The sequence below is a fragment of the Callospermophilus lateralis genome, chromosome 6 (genome assembly GCF_048772815.1).
Source record: "Callospermophilus lateralis isolate mCalLat2 chromosome 6, mCalLat2.hap1, whole genome shotgun sequence".
In the NCBI taxonomy this organism is placed as follows: Eukaryota; Metazoa; Chordata; class Mammalia; order Rodentia; family Sciuridae; genus Callospermophilus; species Callospermophilus lateralis.
This window is the reverse complement of record NC_135310.1, coordinates 28,799,081-28,814,722: the sequence shown is the minus strand read 5'-3', so window position 1 is coordinate 28,814,722 and position 15,642 is coordinate 28,799,081. Positions and strand designations below refer to the sequence as shown.

The 15,642-nt window shown below is 38.1% G+C and overlaps 1 protein-coding gene across 1 annotated transcript in view; it reads right to left on the bottom strand.

Moving 5' to 3' along the window:
* The window catches only part of Nhsl1 (NHS like 1), a 103,794-nt gene that overhangs the window by 54,150 nt on the left and 34,002 nt on the right, over positions 1–15,642 (bottom strand). The window contains exon 2 of the mRNA XM_076859686.2: positions 8,741–8,893. Coding sequence (XP_076715801.2) covers positions 8,741–8,893 — 153 coding nt within the window. The remainder of the gene's footprint in view (positions 1–8,740; positions 8,894–15,642) is intronic.

The window sequence follows — 15,642 nt, the reverse complement described above, 5'->3', positions numbered from 1 at the left end:
AAAATAAAACCTTCCATTATATTATCATTCATCTTTGAAAAGTCAGACTCATTAAATTCACAAGTCCTGCTCCAGAACCACACCAAATGAAGTCATGCTTTTTACCAAAGAACTAACAATAGAGTGGAGGCCACATTTCTCCAAATTCCCTAAGACAACAGGAGTCTCAATCTCTGATCCTCTACATTGCCCCCAAGTTAGTGAACTGCCTTTCAACCACCCTTTCAAAGGTCACCAATGGCTGGCCACCTGAGGACAAATTCAACAACCTCTTTTACTGACTCTTCCCATCCTTAAGCGTCAGGATGACTGCTTTGTCCCAGATGACTTTCTTCTTCCCCAACTGCTCTCTTACCAACATCTCCTTCCCAGCCCCTAGGATAAAGGCCTCCGGGCTCAGTCCTCACTGCTCTGCCTTGTGCTCTCCCCATCCTCACTCTGTCCCTCCCACATTCCCACTGGCTGCTCCTTACTTTGACTCATCTTTCTCCTGAGTTCTGGATGGCTTTTCCAAATGTTTTCAAGACCTCCACCAACACCAACAGTATTTACATTCCCAGACACTGGACTGCGCTGGGGCCACACAAGTGAAAAGGCAAGGTCCTGCTCCCAAGGGCCTTGCTGTCACGCAGGGAGATAAGTCTGGAAATGCAATGCGTGGAGGACCACAGGCTGTTTAATGGAGGGCATGAGGTTCTGTGGGGCTGCGTTTAGTAGGGCTGTGAGGGGAGCCCAGGAGCTTTGCAGGGACTCAGGCACCCACCCATAGGATAACCTGCAGAGCATGAGTTGGAGTTGACCAGGTCGGAAAGACAGTGGTTCCGAAGGGAGAGGGAATAGTCTGGGACATACTGTGGCGAGAAAAGGACAAAGCAAGCCAGCATTCCAGTTGAAGGACATCATTCTTACATGTGAAGGCACAAGGCAAGGAACTGGGTGGAGACAAAGGGGGATTCCACAGAGAAGGCAAGACAAAGCAGAGGCCAGTTCATGAAGGTTCTCAGATACTAAAGATCTTAGGTTTTAACCTGCTGGTGAAGGGGAGCTAGAAAAAAAAAAAATTAAACTAAGGAGAAGCATGATTAAGTTTATGTTTTCAAGACAACACCCAGGGGTGGGGTGAGGCTCAATAATATCACCCTCATCAATCTTGTACATAAGCTATTCATACATACATCTTATCTCTCTGCTAGCTCTGTGCTGCTGGAGGAAAGCTTCAAAATCATTGTCTTTGACTCCAGTGCAATATTCAGCCCAATGACTCACTTGCAATACATGCTCAGAAAATTTTTATGTCAACACAAACTTGATTTTAGACAACTCAGACTATCAGGACTTATGCTTGGCAGTCAATTATATCTTTGTGTCAATAAACTTGATATACGTCACCCTTAAACAGTAAAACATCAAGAGACCAATCAGAATTTTAGAGCTTAGAAGGGAACAAGGAGTTCGTAAATTGTTTTCCAGAGAAGGAAGCCAAGTGTGAAGATGAGACGTGATCCTCAATGTCCCACAGCTGTCTATGAACAACAATGCATTCCAAATTCTGGTCTCCTGCCCCAGCTTCTGAATACTTAATGACAACAGAATATAAGGCTGCTGTGGTTTAATAAAATGAGACTATTATATTTCCTACCTCTGTTGTTAGCTTTTCGAAATAATTTCCACTCTCCTATCTCCAATGCTATGCCTACTTTTGTTTCAAATACAAAATGATTTAAAACAATAAACAAATGAGTGTAAGTAATTTAATGTGTCTCGATTGTAAAAAAATTCACATAATGTTTCTTTAGCAAGTCATATATCACTCTCTCCTTTTATATATGAATCCTATTGAAGTCCTCTCCAGGAAGTAATAAACTAGGTAAAGTGCAAACTCAGGGTAGATCATTGGTATATTATCTCCAATGCTTTTTATCTTTCTTTCCCTTGTAACCTGTGCCTCTTTTATTGTTTTAAAGTCCATTGAGGTACTAATGGCCCATTAATACCCTACAAATAAGCACCAAATGCCATTAAGATGAAACAATCACACAGGACATCACAAATGTTTCCTTTCCTTATTTCTTTTAGACTAATCTGAATGTTAATGAAATCAGGGATGAGTGAAGAGAAGATTTCAGGAGCAACTTTGAGGCTACTACCTCTAGGCAACAGTGAGCTAATCTAAATTTCCTAAATGAACCAGCTAAAGAAACCAGATCTGCCTTGGACCATTAAATACCCAGGGTGAGCTCTGTCTCAAGTGAATGTTCAGAAACTTGAGGGCAGCAGAAGAGGCACTAAAGAGACAAGGGCCCTGAGGTCTGAGATGACAGTGGGCCAGCCAGGTACACACATCAGGAGCACTCACCTTCATTGGGCCCTGGTTTGCCTGTGAACAGAATGCAAAGGGAGACTGAGCAGAGGACTGACAGGTTCCTTCAAGCTCCCACATTCTAGGTGTCTTTGAGAGGCTGCTGGGAGCAGGGAAGGAGGCATCTTGCTCATGTGGGGAACTGAGTGTCAAATCTGCTACGGTCACAGACTTCTCTGGTTATTCCTGTTCTGTTTCTTTCTCCCTCCTCCCCACAGTGAATAATGGGAAAATACCAACTCAATTATGATGGACATTTGGGAAAGAGAGCTGAGGTCTAACAACTACATCTGTATGTCATCATACTTAAATTAAGATGCACCTATCTTTTCATGTGAAAAAATAAGGGGATACTTTACATATGAAAACTCGTTTTATTCCCATGAATATAAATATTATGATCTTTATAGATATAGATAAAAAATAAAGTACTATTGTTGAAGAAAAAATCTGAAAATTAACTAAGACTGAAATAATATACACTAAGTCTGCGAAAGAAGCAGAATTGGAATCTTGACATGATCCAAGCACTTTTTTGTTAAATTGGACTTTTCCTATTAGAAACAAGAACAGGAAGGTCCTAGTGTTTGGATCATGTTGTTTTTTTTTTTTTTAATCTAGGAAAGAGTTATATAGAAGTCTGTGTTACAATTATTTGTCAAGTTGTATATGTTTTATGTACTTATCTATGTAATGTCATGCTTTTTTTTAAGTAATAGAAAATAAAAAGATGAAGAATTCCAAGTGATGGGCGCAGATGGACAGATGTTCACCTCAAACCCATCGGAGGTGGTGGGCAGAGGCATCATTCTAGGAGAGAGAGAGCTCTCAACCAATGTCCACAAGCCTTATCTGTAAAGGCAGCTGTTGGACAGCCCTTGAAAAGTACCACAGGACCTCTGGAGTGAGAATCTAGCGAAAGACTTTGATATCTCAGGGGCCATGTGGACAAGGCAGAAAGACACCCACAACTCCTCACCAAATCCAGAGAGAAGCCCACCAGCTCTCCCAAGGAGAACTTATTTGTCCTGGTCAATGAAAAGAGACACCTTTGTAACAATGCAAAGTCAATGCAGTCACCCCCTCAAGGAAGGTGTCAGGAACTGTCAGAAACTTGGTTGAACTGGAAACCCAGGCCAGGATTGTAAGAAAGGTCTTTGGTTCTTTAACATTGAACTGGTTGGCACGTGTGCACACACAGCGGCTTGAATCATTGGTATAAGCAATCGCTTTTCACACTGTAAATCTTCAATTCCTTTCCTTCTGGATATGATAAACATAACCCCCTGACTTTAAATGAACACAGTCCAAATTCACACTCCTCCCCACATTTTCACTTCTAATTCTAGAGCCCCAGAGCATGTTGACCTGCTAAAATGTGTTTCTTCAGGAAAGAGCTGTGAGAAGAGAACATTTCTGCTACCAACAACAGATGTTCTGTGAACGGATTCAGGCAGGAGTGTATAGAGACACAGTGCCTAAACTGTCTGTTAAGCACACTGTGAGAAATTGTTTCTCTCTCTTTCTCTCTCAAGTTGGGCTTTTTGAGGATGGAGACTTAAAAATGATGTCTTTATCTCAGCCTTTACTATGCTTAGAATTGTCAAATGAGGCCCAGAAGCTATAAAGAAACAATCACCAAATCTTTCATTGAGCCCATACCTAGTTCTTGATTCCTCTTTTCCACTTAATTGGGGTTATCTCAGTAAAGCTAAAAGCTGTATAGATAAACACCTAGATAGAAAAGATTATTTATCATCATTAGTATCTCCAAGAAAGTTCAGGAAGAGTTCAATTATGGAGATAATAGGATAGATTTCCTCAGGAAATTTATTAAGATGCCGAATTAATTCTTCATGGATGATAGGATCCATGTCCAGAAATAAACTCTTCATTAAGAGCCAGATGTCTTGTTGAACCAAATAGCAAAATACTGTTTTTAATCAACACTCCTCCCCACACTTAAATTCTAATTCTTCATTAGAAGTAAATCATTACCTAAAATCTCTAACAAATCAACAAAGCCAAGACACTGGATCTAAGAGCATGACCATCAAATTTTATCAAGTTCTCCAGAAACTGTTCAACAACAAACACAAAAGATCACTGTTACATTTGGAGGATGGTGAAGGAGAGAACATCTCATGCCATATTACACATCTGTGAAGACCATCATCTCTGCGTATGTGGGTGGGTGAATAAGGAGGGGAGTAGGGTCTCCCAGTGCTTTTCCAGTTCTCCCTCTATCCCCATGTTTCAGGCATACCTCCTTATATCACTGCTGTTTATGCAAGATAGCAGGCTCAGCCCTTTAAAGCTGAGAAACTTTATCAGTCCATTTTAAAACTCCTTATATAGCACAAAATTGATACTTAAATACCAATTAAATTGTTGTGTCTATTATCTGCCTACAGGTATTAGTTTTTTCAAAAAACATTTTCCAGCAAATCTGTGCCTTCTTCACTCAATTGACTACTATGACTGCTATGTATTTCCATATTACTTTAAGAAGTATATCTTACTTAAAAAAAAAAAAAGAGAAGTGTATGCTTACATTTAGTTATTAATTAATACTCACTGTACCGTTTCCCTATGCATTTTGTGGTCCTTAAGATTAGAGCCTGGTTTCTCATAAAAACTGACAGAATAATTTACATAACAAACATTTAATGAAAAAGTCCCCAGCTGTTCAACATTAAAGAATGCTATTCCTTCCTTAAAATTATGGGCAAGGGCTGGACATGGTGGCTCATGCCTGTAATCACAGTGGCTCTGGAGGCTGAGGCAGGAGGTTTACAAGTTCAAAGCCAACCTCAGCAACTTAGCGAGGCCCTAAACAACTTAGTATGACCTTGTCTCAAAATAAAAAATAAAAACAGAATAGGGATGCATGACTCAGTTGGTTAAATGTCTCTGAGTGCAATCCTAGGTATTCCCCAACCCCCTAAAAAAAATTATGGGAAAGATAACAGTGATGAATAAATAGATTATGCACAGGGCATACTTAGCTACCTTTCTATATTTTTAAGTAAAGAACACTGAGGTTGATTTAACTTAGACTGATAACCTATATAACATCAAGCTTTAACATTACACATATTCAAGAATATTCAGGAACTGTTTTTTGGTTTCGGGGTTTTTTTCCCCTTCACTGGTAACGAGGCAACAGACACTCTGCACTCTTCTTGTGTTTATTTCAGGTTGTTAGGATAATATTGGGGAAGTGGTCCATGGAGTTCTGCACATGTGATTGAACATATTTAAAAATAAATAATGAAGAACAAAAGAACTCAGAGGTTCTTTCTCATTTCATCTGTCCCAATTACTGTTGGTAAAATTATTTAACCTCCAAGGAGGTTCCAATTCAGACTTTAAAAGTTGAATTCCAAAAAGCAACTCAGGAGGTTGAGGTAGGAGAATCTTGAGTTCAAGCCCAGCAGGACAACTTAGTGAGACCATGTCTCAAAAAAAAATAAAATAAAATAAAATAAAAAGGGCTGGGGATGTAGCTCAGAGGTAGAGTGCTATTGAATTTCATCCCTGAGAGAGAGAGAGAGAGAGAGAGAGAGAGAGAAGAAATTGAGTTCCAAGAATCTTCTAAAGTTATTTAATTAATAGAATATCTCTTTGATGAACACTTTTAGGGCACTAAAACAATTACATGAGCATTTATCTTTTCAAAAGAAAATTCAAGGGCTAGGGTTTTGGCTCAGTGGTAGAGTGCTTGTCTCTCATGTGTGAGGGAGGCCCTGGGTTCTATTCTCAGCAATACATAAAAAATAAAATAAAATAAAGGTATTGTGTCATCTACAACTAAAAAAAAATTTAAATAAAATTCAAATTTAGGTAAAACCAGTAGTGATATTTCACATGGAAACACACTTAAAAGAACACTAAAGCAGAAAAATTTCTGTATACAGATGTTTAATCTTCTAAGGGGGAAAAAAAAGAATCTTGATCTGGAAATTGAAAATGCATGAACCAAGCAGTGAAGCACAATTTCCTGGAGAGTGATCAAAAAGCAGTTGAGTCTGAATATTCAAACTCACACATACCTTCACGCATGCGTTTTCTACAAGTCAGTCCATGCAGTGCTCTGCCGCTCAGGATCTGGGCAGAGAATTATGAACAAGGCATTGCCTCGGGGGTTTGTCCTGGGAACAGTGCCATTTAACATTCTTATTAATTATTTGGTGGGGGAAGGTGAGCTATAAATGGAGAAGTTTCTTGCTGATATTTATAAAGGATAAATAGTTGGGAACTGAAGGGATCTTGAACAAATTTTGGTTAGATTTAGGTACATAAGGCAATTGATACCATGAAGGCAATGAAGTTCTATGTACCACCCCAAGGTCATACAAATGGGCTAAACTGATGCCACTGTTTTCATGTAAGCTCAACACACAGATTACTCGGCTTAAATGAAAAGGGGATGCCAATAATGCCCTCACTTCTGCATCGACCAATGCTAAAACTGTAGGCTGCAAGCTACTATTGGAAGATACGTGAGACAAGCTGTCATAAAATACTAATGGAAGAAAAACAGGTGTGGTCCAAAATGTTTGTTTAGTTCTGCTCAGAACACCAAATCCATGGTGACTCTTGATAACTGTTTCACCTTTATCCAAGCAGATATTATCTGTTTTCTTCAATTTCCGTTTAGCAAAATTTGGCACATGTCCTGTGTTTTTCACATCATGATTTGCACTGTAGATACAAATATACAGTCCTTGAGAGCTGGAATTGCAACTTTACATTCTGCATTTCTGCCAGAAAAACAGATTTCTAACCCAGAGTTGTTAAAGGTGGTTTAGTGTATTAGCAATAAATATGAATGACTTCTATAGCCTCAGACTGTCCTAAGTTTAAATCCTGGTTCTACAGCTAACTTCAAGGACTTGGGGAAGTTTCTAATCTTTGTGTCTCTGTTTCATCTGGGTGTAGTAAAAAAAAGTAGTAGGATTAATGAGAGGATTAAGTGGGATAATACATGCAATGAGCATAGAACAATACCTGGCATTATAATTGTTTAATAAATATTAGCTAGTAATTATAGTGGTAGTTATTAAAGAATGAATAATTTGCTGGGTGCAGTGGTGCATGCCTGTAATCCCAGCAACTTAGAGGCTGAGGCAAGAGGATCAGGATCACAAATTCAAGGCCAGTCTGAGCAATTCAAATAGAAAATCAAAAAGGCTACATATGTAGCTTGGTATTAAAGCCTCCCAGTACTACATTCAATCCCCAGTACCACAAAAAGAAAAAAAATATATCATTTAGTAAATGACTGATATACCAAACTGATAACCTTTGCACTTCATTTTTGTTCAAATTTTCTTTCTTTTTTTTTTTTAAATTGATAAATAAAATGTGTGTGCATGTTAAAATAAATGACTGGTATATAAGTAAATATTCTAGAGTAGTCCTTGTGCTACATTTTCCCTGAAACAATAACAAAGTTTCTCCCCAGATGTAAGTCTTTCACCTTGGATAGAATTCAAGATGCCTTGTTTAATTAAATTTTCATTAAATTTCAGACAAATGAATACTTCTTTTTTATACTTATGTCCCAAATATTGCATGGTAGAACAAACCTGTAGGAGAACCCAGTAGGATAAGAACTTTGGCCTGTTATTTTATAGAGTCTCTCAAGTTTATAAGAAGTTCCTTTCCTCTTTGAAGAACTACCTCCCTTCCTCATCTCTGGAATTCCCTCCTGACAACATAGCAACACTTTTCAACATCAACAATAAGTTAAAGTAAAAGTGAGTTTTATACCAGCTATAAGTATGCACTTTCCTCATCTCCTGACCACAGTGTATCTTGCCCATCTGCTTTTGCTCTAAGGCCTAGAATCAGAGACTGAGCTTAGTTAGAGAAGCCCAGTTGGTATCACCCAGGTTCCAATAAATCAAAGGATTAGCCCTGCTTAAAGTCTATGGAAAGATCCTTTCTAACTAACTTGAACTAAACAAAACAAACCATTAAAATGTACCGCTTAAACACATATTTGCTAAAATTTGTTAATGGTTTTTTAAAGGCAGTGGCAAAATTTCCCAAGTCAGTAGGGGTTTAATTGGATTAGATTAGTGCTGGTAGTTTAAACATGATAAACAGTTTCTTTTCTTTTCTTTTTCTTTTTTTTTTAAGCAGGAGTGGGTTCTTTGAAGATATATTTGCAATATCTATAAACAGGCAAGTTTCTCCAGGTACCAGAACATATTTTTGGCATGTATTGGGTTGTATTCATGAAGATAAGGCATATTATTACACATTCAGTGTAAACAGATCTTCTTTTACAGATAAATAGCAATTAAATTCATACTCTCAATTCTAACAGTAATTCAAGAATAACAAGCTTACAGAAAAATGCCATCTTACCCCTCAATACTGATTTGAGGTTGAGCTTGGCTTGGCGGTGTAGGTCCTCAACACAAGGGGGTCTTGTGGTGGGAAGGAACACATTCTCCTGCTGGTGCCATGGAGCAGTGTAGTGGACTGTCCATCGACTCTCCTCATCTAGGTTGGAAACCGCTACAGAAAGAAAGACAGAAAAAGTCAGGTGTTAAGTTAAGCTTCATTGGTCCCAAATTTGTTACACTAAGATAAGCTTTTGCCAGGCATGGTGGCACATGCCTGTAATACCAGTGGCTTGGGAGGCTGAGGCAAGAGGATTTCAAGTTCAAGGCCAGCCTCAGCAACTTAGGGAGGCCCTAAGCAACTTAGTGACCCTATCTCTACAGGGCTGGAGTGTGGCTCAGTGGTTAAGCACCCCTAGGTTCCATCCCTGGAACCAGAAAAAGAGAGGGGGAAGGGAGAGCAGGTGGTTTTGGTTTCTACTACATAGCTAAGGAACAGCAAGGAGAAACAGAGCAAAATGTGACTGAGATGGAGACTGCAGAAGTCTTGTCCCTGTGCTCTGCTGGTAAAGAAAAGACTGACACCGCCCATCCTGCACACAATGCTTTCATAGAATAATTATGTGCACAGTTGATTGCTCCCTAGCAATTCAGGTCCTCCTTTTTACTCCATGTTAGACCAAAACGAATGACAACATTGTCAGAGATCTCAATTTCCTACTTAACTCCACCACAACAAACATGAGTTATTCAATTGTATAATGCTACTGCATCATTAAATTAGATTGTCCTGACAGAAACAAATTTCATACCAGGAGGTTAAGACCAAATCTTTCCCATCCATAGCATTATTTTAAAACATCACTGTTATAAACTCAATTCTCTTAAAGATTTGCATAAACATTCAATTTAGTACATTTAAGTAGCATATCTAATAGACATGGAAATCCATTTGTGCTATAAATTTTTCCTGTTATTTCTTGCTTTCATGGAATGCTTTCATATTAAAAATTTAAAAAAATTACCGCGCAGTTGATTTTTTCCAACACAATTCAATTTAATATTCCCAACACACAAAAGTCCAAAACACTAGAGGAGAAAATAACAGGTATCCAGAGACCAGGATAAATCTCTAAAATAAGTTTCCTTTAATTCCCCTAGGGCTTGGGACTTCCTTGTTTCAATATAACCTAAGCTGGAGTACAAGAAAAGCCCTAAATGAAGCTAACAGCACACAAATTTATTAGCAGACAGGCATATTGTTTTAACTTGATGTTAAATACGTTCTGTATATCCACCACATGACTCAGGCACAGGAGAAAATAGAGGAAAAAAAATAGAGAAAGCCCCTGTACTGCAGCATTTGCTGGTGGTGATAGGTCGAACTCCTGGAAAGCCAGCAGACACTGAACTTATGAGTCAGAAACAAGTCTTCCCTGACTCTGAGACTCTCGCCTGTGGTTCCCACTGCAAATGCCCTTTTCTACTACATAACATGTACCAGAAACTAGATCAAGAAACAGATTCTCACAGTAAAGTGAAAAGGCATGCATGGACTATTACATCTATTTGAACATATAAAATTTTCCCTTAATCATAATATATAAACTTAATATAACATATAATAATATAAACATAATATATAAATAAGCACAATTATTATGGACTATAATAAAGCTCAAGTGAACTAATTATGTAAAGCTCTTACTTCACAAAACAACTCATGTAAAGAGTGGTTGCCACTGGAACAATGAATGTCATTCTGAAGGAGCCCTTAACTTCAGTGTCACCACCAAGAAGGAATCGTGCCTTCCTCAGACCCAGGAAACTTCAGCCACAGTTCAGGTGGGACCCCATACACCATCTTTCCTATAGCTACTACTATTTAAATAATAAAATCAGGTGAGTCTGGAAAGAATGATTCATTCTTTCTTTCTTTTTGGGGGGTACTGGGGAATGACTCAGAGGCACTCGACCACTGAGCCACATCCTCAGTTCTATTTTGTATTTTATTAGAGACAGGGTCTCTCTGAGTTGCTTATAGCCTTGCTAAATTGCTGAGGCTAGCTTTGAACTCGAGATCCTCCTGCCTCTGCCACCTGAGCTTCTGGGATTACTGGTGTGTGCCACCACGCCCAGCCATGATTCTTCTTTTATAGGATTCTACTTTCTTCATAAATTGCAAAGTAGGCGATTAACATTGAGAACTAGACATCAAGTTAAAACAATATTCCTGTCTGCTTTTTGCTTATACAGTTGATGAAAATGGTATATAAATTAGTAAATATTTCATGAAATCTGATTGAACAATGTTTTGCATGGTCCATATTGCCATCAGTCTTAATACCCAAAACCCACAAAGACCTGACTTCATTCTCATGTACATTACAGAAAGTCTAATGCCAAACTGGTTGTAGATCCCCCAAATTATATCCAGAGTCCATTACAATGTTTTGTGCTAATGTCCACTTATTTTTTTTAAAGGTTTAACTGCAATACTTCATAGCTGGAAGACATGGAAATTTTGCCAATTATAAATCAAATCCAAATAATGGCATCTGAGTCCGTGTAATCACACCATCAGCCCTAATGCACAGCTACCAACTGGTTCCTCTGAAAGAGCAGTTGTCTCTTGGCTGGTGCACCTCCCTCTTGCCAGAGCAGATTGTTATCAGTCCTTCCAAAGACAGCCTTGGGGCAAGACACACATAAAATGTGCCCAGTGTGCTGTTCTTTGTTGCTTTCTCCAGAGCTTCTCTTACTGTACATTTATCTAGTTTCCAAAAACTATATTAAATTGAAATAAACCCATAACCAGGTAAAAACAAGATTGTGTGGTTGTAAAATTTACATTTTCAAAAGGCACCTGGCTTAACAAAATTTAAACAAAAAGCAAGGACAAAAGCTCTGTACTTTACACAATCACTCATCAGTCTAGACAGTTTGCTCTTGAGCTTGTAAATACATAACAGAGAGTGACAGGGAGCTTTAGAGGATCATTCCCACCAAAAGTATGTGACACATTACACAGAGGATCCCTTACATCAGCTGCTCATCCAGCCACAGAATCAAAAATCAGACACCGAATACCAAAGAAAACAAAGTAAATACAAAGATTTTTCCCTTTTTTAAAGGAATGCTTTTGAGAAGTACAAAAGAAATGGAGTCACTTAAAATTCCAATCATAAACGCAATCCTAGAGTTACAACAGTCTGAGCTCTTTGAACAACTTGGTATGGAGTAACTTATACTAGTTACACTGTTTCCCATTCTGATTCCTGTCACTCAAAAGGACGAAGGAGCACACAAAACACAAAAGCACACACACAATAGATAGTGGAGAAAAGGAATTACTTACTTTTCTTCTTAAAAAGTTTAATGAAAGACTTAATCTTTGCATTAATGAACACCACCATTTCCAAGCGCCTACATAAGGTTTAGAAATTTAAGTCACATTAAAAGCTCAGTCCGGCAGGCAGGTGGCAAGCTGCACTCTTTTGCTCTAGATTCTAACTTTCTTCCTCCAAGGTCTCTCATCCAACTGCCCGGGGTGTTGTAACTCTGAGGTTGAGTTTATTGTTAAGCAGTTACAAACCATTAATAGTCCTTGAACCTGAAAAACTCCCAGTGAAACCTAATCTTTAAGGCTGGGAGCAGCCAGTGACAACAGGCTGGGAAAGAGAAAGCCAATCACGGATCTTATTTGCATGATAGCCACATCAGGCTTTCTGCCTCGGTGCTCATTCATTCCATTTCCTCTCCACACATCAGAAGTTTCTCCTCCCTGGAGTCCACAAAAACACTACAGATTTTCCTCTACGGAAGTCAAGATGAAACAAATCATGTCCCCAATTTTACTAGGCCACTACGAACAACCCAGATCTTTCTCCAGGAGCAATTCCACGAGGATGATTCTTTGACTCTCCAGTTAATTCTGGGTGTATAGGATTTAAACAGATACAGGGAAATAAAAGAACCAAACTATTGTTTCCTGACCACGCCCCTAGGCTCTGTCCCTCTTACCAAAGGAACATTCAGAAGCAGAAAAACTTTAGAATCACCAAGGAGCTACAAAAGATAGCTTGGTTGCATTTTTATGCAAATGAAGATGCCCCTTCTTCTCACCCTTCTTGGCCAGGGACTGAGAATCAGTATAGCCTTTCCAAAGTGCAATCTTATTTGCAGCTAGTTGAAACAACTCTAAGAGGGTGGAGGGTGGGGCTTATAACCTTCTAACTCCAAGGGAGAAATTAGATGAAGTACCTTAAAAATTTCCAGCTCTTCTTTAAGTACAATTATCACCTAAGCACCTAGTTTTCACAGTTCTATAACCACTCCTCCTCTTGATAGTAGTCGAAAACAAGCTTGGTGGTTTGGGTTACTCTTTAATCTGAATATATTGAATTCTGGTTCTTCTGCTCATTTGCTGTCAATCACAGAGAACTAGGGAAAAAACAGGGGGAGGAATCGGAATTGGGGGATAGGTAGGCGGTTGAGAAATATTCCAAGAGGAAAGGGATAGCAACAAAAAGGAGAACAATATTGATTATGAAATAAGAAACAATGGAAAAAATCCTCCTCACGTACCCCAGCAAAACAGTTTTGAAACAATTTAGCTCACTTATTTTATAGCTTTCGGCCAGACTTGTAACTGAATGGAAAAATGTAATAATCCACTAATTCAAAACATTTAGTTTATAACAAAGGCTCTTAGTCAAAGAATAAAATTTATATAAGGGGTTTCCTCCGGGGAAAGCTTTGGAAAGATGCCACTTTGAATCTTTTTATGCCCTTAACCTTACTTTTTTTAACAATAAAAGCAAACCAAACATAGGAAATACACTTATTATATTACCATACATAGTCATCACAGAGTTCCAACTTTTGTTCTTTATCCTTTACGTAGCTTTAATTAAAGGTAATTAAATTGCCAGATGGCAACTGAGTAACAACTAAGACTGTAAATCAGATTATATAGTTCCTTAAATTAGTGAGCAAAGTTCCCCTTTAGAAAACAAATGTATCAGCAAGAGTGACCTCACTGTGCTCACCTGCATTAGAGACAGGTAGAGTTCTGAGCAGAAATGCTTCTATTTACCATCTGCAAAGTTTTGAGGTTAAGTGTCACCATGCATTCTTCCAATTGAAAACAGAAACTGTTCCTATTAAAAATGAACCATGAATCTCAATCCTGCAGGTTTTCATGTATACAATAATGACATATGAAATAAATCCACTCATTAAAATGATAAATTTTGTGCTCCTACTAAGTGCCATGATTTCATTCAGTTGGGATACATACCTGAACAAAATAGGCAGGATTCCTGCCTTCATGGAGCTTACATTATTTGACATGGAACTATAATTGCATGGTAGATTAGAAGGTGCAATGATCAGAAGAGAAAGTTGAGCAGGATAAAAGACTGAGAGGTGGTCTGGTGTTGCTTAATTAAATATTACTGAAATGGTAAGATTCGAATAAAAATTTGAAGGAGGTAATGGCAATAAAACAAAACTCTACAATGAGTCCCACTGGCTCTCATTTCAAAGAGGCAGGATATTTATCAGGCTGGGAGACCCATTTTAAATCCCCCAGGACTACTTAGGGAAGTGCTCTTTCCCCCTTAGAAAATGAACTGTAATAAGAGTCATGCACTGAGTGGAACAATTTACTTTCTTGCTCAAGATTAAGCCTAATGGTAAGTGGCCATGGTTGTGAAAAGATAATGCCACTATGTGTTTACACACCAATCAGTGGTAAACTTGGGGGCAGGAAGCAAGCTTCCATTCCAGCACCCTAGGGCACCGCATCCTTCACACATCATTCCAACCTGCCCCTGTAACTCCAGGTGTTCAGGTAATAAACAAAATAACTAATTATATTCACTAGTACTATTATGTATTAAGTTGTATTTGGGGAGAGCTTACTAATTATAAAGTTTTTCTCAGTAATACAGTCATCTCTTGCTTTATATCCTGTGTATAGACATAAGAACAGGAAAATGTCTTTACCATATAATTTGCATGCCTTAGTGTCTAGTACTTATTAATTGCTCGGTTTACATATTTAATAGGAAAAAATGTAATTTCATGATACTTTCTAATAAGCTTTAGCCAGACATGTAGCAGAAGTAGAAGCCCCCCACCCCTCCAAAAAAAAAAAAAAAAAAATCAGAAACAAAAAGTAAACAAAAAAAGTTCTAATATCCTAGACCTTGGAAACTTGACAGCATAGCATAATAGCAAACAACCAAACTCTGTAACTGTTCCACCCAAGATACTAGCTACTCCTACAGAAGGAACCTCTTCATGCCTTGGTTTGCTCAGCTATAAAATGGAAGTAATAATAGTATTTATATCATAAAGTTATTATGAGAACTTAATATGTTGTTATTATTACAACATCTTTGGAACAGTATCTGGATTTGGTATAGATATACTTGTTAAAGTGGTAAGTAAAATCTCAAACAACCTTGAGTTAGGCTTTGGTGGAGGGGAATCAGCTTTCTGAACATTGAAATGGCTTCTCTACTGTCTCAGAGTTCAATTGCTAGATCCTTGAATGATTGCTCCAAACCTGATGCTTCCAGTTTGTATACACATATCATCTCTCCTACCTCCTAGAAGTTAAATTCTAATTGTTCTTTTAAAAATAGTTCTCAGCAGTTATCAGTGGTCTTCTGGTTAGTATCCATGATCTTTCTCTCTTCATTTTTCCACCTACTTTTTCAATCATATACTGCTAACAACACAGCTTTCAAAACCTTACTCACTGACATAATAACATGCTAATTCCTTCCCTACAGATGATGTTCTTTCTAGAACTGGAAAACTCAACATTCAAAGATCTAGTCCTTAAACTTCTGTTTTATGCTTTTTATTTATTTCCCTTGAAATGTGAATGATTTTGTTAGTATAAGGCAG